This window comes from Sinocyclocheilus rhinocerous, unplaced genomic scaffold (assembly GCF_001515625.1).
Source record: "Sinocyclocheilus rhinocerous isolate Xijiao unplaced genomic scaffold, SAMN03320098_v1.1 scaffold4402, whole genome shotgun sequence".
NCBI lineage: Eukaryota > Metazoa > Chordata > Actinopteri > Cypriniformes > Cyprinidae > Sinocyclocheilus > Sinocyclocheilus rhinocerous.
Window position 1 is genome coordinate 48,230 of NW_015647978.1, and position 6,690 is coordinate 54,919.

At 34.2% G+C, this 6,690-nt stretch overlaps 1 protein-coding gene across 2 annotated transcripts in view; it reads left to right on the plus strand.

The window, feature by feature from the left end:
• LOC107709534 (connector enhancer of kinase suppressor of ras 3-like) overlaps positions 1–6,638 on the plus strand; it is a 49,785-nt gene extending 43,147 nt beyond the window's left edge. Inside the window, exons 8-13 of one of the 2 annotated variants that reach the window (XM_016514031.1) lie at positions 1,393–1,461; positions 1,671–1,817; positions 3,083–3,204; positions 4,118–4,299; positions 4,448–4,534; positions 6,251–6,638. In XM_016514031.1, coding sequence (XP_016369517.1) covers positions 1,393–1,461; positions 1,671–1,817; positions 3,083–3,204; positions 4,118–4,299; positions 4,448–4,534; positions 6,251–6,543 — 900 coding nt within the window. In that variant the 3' untranslated portion in view covers positions 6,544–6,638. The remainder of the gene's footprint in view (positions 1–1,392; positions 1,462–1,670; positions 1,818–3,082; positions 3,205–4,117; positions 4,300–4,447; positions 4,535–6,250) is intronic. The other variant, XM_016514032.1, reaches the window with a different exon arrangement.
• The last annotated feature ends 52 nt before the right edge of the window (positions 6,639–6,690 follow it).

The window sequence follows — 6,690 nt, forward strand, 5'->3', positions numbered from 1 at the left end:
TCCTTTTTAATTAGATTTTTATTAAATATTTATTTATTTGTGGAAAATACTTTGTCATCTAAAGTATAAGTATGTTTATTTTACAAAATTATTTTGAATCCATTTTCAAATGATTTCAAATTTCTTAAATATTAATGAAAATAAATACAATTATATCGGCTTTATATCGGCCATTGGCCACCCAGCTTTCCAAGATATCGGCATCGGCTGTCAAAAAACCAATATCGGTCAACCACTACTTGTGATGTTCATATGAGAGTTCGTGGTCAAAACTGACTGGAGACCATAATTGTATAATAATTTTATTTTAATGAAATTAATGTACTGTATTTCATTTTAATAATGTTTATATATATATATATAAATATAAACATTACATATATAATATATGTGTATATATACTGTATTTATATATATATATATATCATGTTACTAAACAATATTCACATCTAAATTATGGACCATTTATTTCTGTATAAAATGTAAAAATGGATGCCTGTATAGCGCTATATATAAATATATAATTGTTGATTCCCTAGTTATTTAGAACAGTTTTTCAGACACAAACTTATTTCACAAGTTGTCAAAACTTTGCTTTGTGTTACAGTCACGCCAGTGTGCGTATCTACTTGACACTCTTGATGTTTTAGAGTTTCAAACATTCACTGCTATGCTTTTTCTGCTTTATGACTGAAAATCTCTGTATTTCCATATTTTTATATCTTATATCCCTTTTCTTTCCTATGGCGGTCAATTTGGACTGAGAACCACACAAGTGTGACTTTTTTTTGTGAATCGGACTACACAGGTAGTCATTTGTTCATTTCGTTCATTTGTTTTTGTGTGCAGCCCTTGAATAGCAGACCTGCGAAAATGGTGTGGTGCAGAAACATCATTTCAGTTTTGTTAATCAAATTTGACAACTTACATTTTTTCATATTTCTGATGAGTTTGAATGCACCACTGTTCTATATTGTACTGTATATGACTTTGGTGCAAGGAAGGACAGAAACATAAAATTAAATACATTTGTATAGCATGTGTATCATATCATGTAGATAGTTCTTTAGAAGACATGCTATTTTACTTTAAATTTCTTGTTTTGGGTGTATTTGCATTTATTTTACTTATGTATAGATGTTGTAGCTATTTATATTTCTGTTTGTGGTGAAGCCTGTTTATGAATCCACAGCATGTACTTAAATTTTCCCACCATTATAAATGTAGATTTGATTTTTTAGTTAAAAGGTCAATTGTACCAATTTTTTAAGCATTCTTTTTTTATATTTATTTAGTGAGGAAGGCTGGGATTTTGGGACAAATTGTTTAAATGGTTTTGACAGACACATCAATATTTCAAGAAAACAAATACTCATAGAATTTCCCCTCTAGTCCCCAGCAGATATGACACGCAAGATCCATGCTGGAGATGAAGTCATCCAAGTCAATCAGCAGACAGTGGTATGTATTTCTGCACACAATTTCTTTGTATTAAACAGTGGTACATTAGTGCATTCTGGATTTGTCATATTTGAAAAGGATTTGTGCAGTGTTGCCTTAGATTTAGTTTGAAACCTCATTCTCTGCGGTAGCATAATCTGAAGAGCCTGTGTCTGTATATACAGAATGCTTTTGGGCAGTACTTAAGGGCCTGTGCTTGTTTGCTCCAGGTGGGTTGGCAGCTGAAGAACCTGGTGGCCAAGCTGAGAGAGGACCCTAAAAGTGTGGTGCTTCTTTTAAAGAAAAGGCCCACAGGAACCTCAGGATTTACCCCAGCACCTCTCAAAAACATGCGCTGGAAACCTCCCGTGCCTCAGGTGTGTCAATTCTAACAGTCATCAACTCTTAGATGATCGTAGAAGTGAACCGAATAATTTTTTTTTGTTTTTCAGATTGTACAATTGTTAATCAAAGACAACATGTATTAAATATTTATATTAATAATTTTATATAACCTTATTTTAACACTATATGGCCAAACATGTGGACACATCTTGCAAAAAATGTAAATAATTTACATTTAACATGAAATTTTGAAATAGATATTGAATCAGGTATTTTGTCCATACAATGAAAGAAATGAGTTCAATGTAATATGCCATTGTTTCAGTCTCATAAATTTGAACTAACTGAATCTAACTTGCTTGTTTCACAGCTATCCATATTTTAACAGTTCATACTTTTAAACTGAATACATTTGTATTGTTCTAACAATACATGTTAATGCTGATTCTAAGCAAATTGAATATATGCATTTTGAAAATATGAGTATTTAAATAAAATTAAGTAGATGCAAATAGTTAATATTAAACTACGCCATGATTGTTTTTGAGTGTAAAAATTTATGTTTCATTTATGTATGACTGACAAATATGCATGACATGAAGTTTATTTTAGGGATGCACGATATTATCGGACCAATATCAGAATTGGCCGATAATGACTTTAAATGTAAATATCGGCATTGGCCCGATATGAAAAATGATGCAGATGTCTTGCCGATAAGTGTACTGTCATTATAAAAGAACTTTATTATTGTTTATTTAATTCTAACAAATAAGTTCCTGTTAAAAACCAAAATTAAAAATAATTATATATCGGGATCGGCTATCGGCCAAAATCCAATATTGTGCATCCCTAGTTTATTTGTTTATGTTAAAATTGTAATACAAATGGATGTGAATTTATAGTCAAGTAAATACTTTTTTTTTTTTTCCTAAAGTTTTTACGAAATCACACAACATCACAATATTGTTTGAACAAAGTGCGTTGGTATCGGTTTATACATCTTAGAATTATTATATTAACATAAATTATATGTTGCTTTGAATGCTTAAAAATGAGGTGTGCATGCCATTTTCAGGTATATTCGGTGACCCCAAAAAGTATTTCTAACATTTTGGAGTCACACCAATGTCTAAAATTGTTTGTTTTATCATTGTGTTTTATAGGCCTATACATAGTTGCATTAATACATCAATTTTATTTTGTCAATCTATTTAGTGATATTTGGCTTTTTATTTGTGGAGAGATGTTTTGAAAAGGCGAATGAAGTACAAATGGTTTTCCTCGTGTTCTACAGAGCTCCACATCTCCTAGTAAGAGTCAGTCAGACAAGTCTGCCAAACTCTGCAGTAGGAAGGACAAGCCAGCCATACTGGACCTGTACATCCCTCCACCTCCATCAGTGCCTTACACACCACGGTGAGACTGGATGCTGTTGTCACCAAGAAAACCTCTCTGAAGGTTCTCTTGTAAAATGGAGAAGTGAAATACCTTGTAAATATTACGGTATTTTGATGATGGTAAATATTCCGTTTATGGGATGTATTAAAGTACAATGGAGTTACTATCAGACTATCAGATGGTACCAACGTAGTACTTTGCAGTAGGATTCTCACTTTTCCATTGCATTTCTGAACTTAACTCCAAAGATGCTAAAAGAATAGTTTACCTAAAAATGAAAGATAAAAACATCACAATAATCCACTCCAGTCCATCAGTTAACAGTTTGTGAAGTGAAAAGCTGTGTTTAAGCAAGAAATCCATCATTAAGATGGTTTTTAAGTTCAAACGAGTCCTTGTCAGGTGTGACAGTGTGTACTCAAACACAAACAACAACCGAAGACTGAAGAGTGAACTAGAGCAGCTTAAATACAGGGTAGTTGAGGGAACTAATGACTTCTAATATGTGGAGGGAAATTAGAACAAAGGACAACAGGAAACTAATGAAAACAAACGAAAAGTCCATGATAATGAAACTAACTGAACAGAACCATGACAGTCCTCTATCCATAATATTGATTTTTCCAGTGTAAAACTGAACTCTTCTGAATCAAGAGTGAAATACGCACATATTCAGCATCATTTGAAATGAAAACAGTCCAAAACAGCTCTAAACAAATATGTTGGTGGATTTTGATGGGAGAGGACAACAGAGGATGGACTTTTTCACTGGAGGAAGCATTATGGATTATGGACTCTGAATGGATTTTGGCCAGAAGCGATGGCTTAAAATTAAAAGATTTTCATCTTTGGGTGAACTATTCCTTTAAGCATGATTCTATGTTTTTTAATCATTCCTGCTGATTAAACAGGCTTTTGTCCTCTGTTACAGGGAAGTACGGAACAGCTCATACACCAGCCTGAATGTCAGACCTAAAGGCTCGGAGTCCCCAAACTCCTTCCTGGACCTGGAGAGCCACCGGCGCTTCACCATTGCAGACTATGACAAACTGTCCGTTCAACCACTTGAGGTCAACGTACAGATGCGTCCAAGAGGAAGATCCTCATCACAAGGTCATTATTTCAGAAAAAAAAATCAGATTTAAAAGTTTCAGATTCACATTTTTTTTCATCATTGCAGTGTAGCCTAAATTGAACAATTTTTTTGTCCTTTTGTATGTTTACATTGAGTTTGACTGTTTTACATGAATGGTGCACACAGGTAAACCACGACCTCTGTCAATGCCTTCGGATACATGTTTGAGCGTGGCAGACCTGTATGCAAAGCCCTGGACACAGGGACGGAAAGGTACATAACACATTCACACCAATCCAGTTTAACCACTTCAGAGACACACATGGAGAGAATAAAAAAACACATAACAGAATAAAACGATAGGCTTACATAAAAAATGAATATATAGGCCTATACACGAAATATATTTCACTTAAATCATTGACAGATTAACAAAACGAAAGACATTTTTTTTGCTGAGTTTCGGTTCATTGTGATCCAAAGTTCACGGAAAGGAAAACGAGACGGCAGAAAGTCTTTATTTTGCAAAAGCTTTGCAGTTTTATTTATTTTGCAAAAGCGTGACAGTTTTGATTGATGTCTTGCTTATATCTGTAGGCTATAACCAACCAGCGTTGGTACGACCATATCGCGCCGGCGCCTCACGTGCACACAGACACAACATATTTTTGCGACATTGCAGCTTGTTCATTATCAAAATAAAATACAGTTAAAGAAACATAAAAAGTTACACTGCTCCGTTGTACAATCTGTTGCGTCCAGCGTGACCACTGTGCTGATATAGCTGACGTGAAGGATGATGTTTTACGTTGATGTGAGTGAAGTACAAAGCCTATTACATAATAAATAATATTTGAGCATATTTGAGCATATGTCGCGAATATGGAAACATTTGGATTTGTGCCGAATGAGAAAGGCATCAGTTTTGCCTTAAATTAATTTGTTTTTGGCTTGACGTTTATATAGCCTAAACGCTTTATATAGCCTTAACTTTAGAGGATTTGTTGTGGAGAGAAGGGAACTAATAGCTGTGTTTATAATGTTTGTAAACATTTTGCTTTACCGGTAGTTTAGTCTGCATTATTTCTGAATGTAATAATTAAATGTGACGTGAGCCTACGCGACTTATGTTTTTTTCCTCTCAAAACGCAATTTTATACGAGTAGCGTTTTTTTTTTTTTTTTACAATGCAGCAAACATTTTTAAATATCTTGAAAAAATACTTTCATGTGTTTAAATCGTTAACAGATTTTTTCTTTTCTTATTTTTAATAAAATATTATTATTATTATTATTATTGGCAAAGAAAAAGTTTAAAAAAATAATGTTATTAACCGGTATTTTTTCTACTCAAACCAGTTTCGAAATGGTAATAATACAGAGGAACGCAGGAGGAACAGAAACGTTAAAATATCGATTCTGCTCGGAGTGAACAGATTGAATTTTTTTTTTTTTCATCTTCAAGCCCTGCCTTAAAAGCCATGTAAGCTCTGACAGTAAAGACTTTTATATTGTTACAAAAACCTATTTCAAATAAATGCCGTTCTTTTGAATTTTCAATTAATCAATTTCATATTAGAATGATTTCTGAAAAAAACACTGAAGACTGGAGTAATTCAGCTTTGAATCACTATACAGTATATTACATTTGAAAATATAGTCAAATAAATTAAAAAAAAAGATATTTTTGAACTGTAATAATATTTCACAGTAGTACTGTTTTACTGTATTTTTGATTAAGTAAATGCAGCCTTGGTGAGTGTGACCTTCAAAAATGTTAAAAATCTTACAGACCCCCAAATTTTGAAATGGTAGTGTTTATATAACTCCACTCACAGGAATTACTTTGGTAACGCTTAACCATAAGTTTATCTGCCTATAATCATAATTTCAACATCCCATTTTTACATACTGTATGATTGCTGGGAAATTTGTTCTAGGGATTTGAAAACATCTGCAATTACATGCATCTTTTAATCTTCTGGTCTAGGTGAAGATCTTCTGTACAGATACCTAAGCAACGAACGCATACCAACTATCGCTGAGGAGGCCCCGGGCCCAGGCTCGTCTTACAAGTTCACAGCCGAAAGACCCGCTTATGGGATCGACTACTCAAGGAACAGCCGATTCCTTGTCAGTGCGGATCTGCACAACAGCGCCACCATACCTTATCAAGAGGACTTTGTCAAAAAGACCCCCATGACATCCACCCCCAAACGGCCCCCCGCGGAGCCCTCGCTACTGGTCAGTTGGATCACACGGCTTAAGCTATTGACTCACTAATGTCAGCTTGCCTTCACCCTTTGTCCAGCTGTGTGCGGTGACTCTTTTCTCATGTACTTTTTCATGCTTTCACTCTCCTTTTCTTGGGGTATTTCTTTGTGCCTCTTGCAACGAACGCATACCAACTATCGCTGAGGAGGCCCCGGG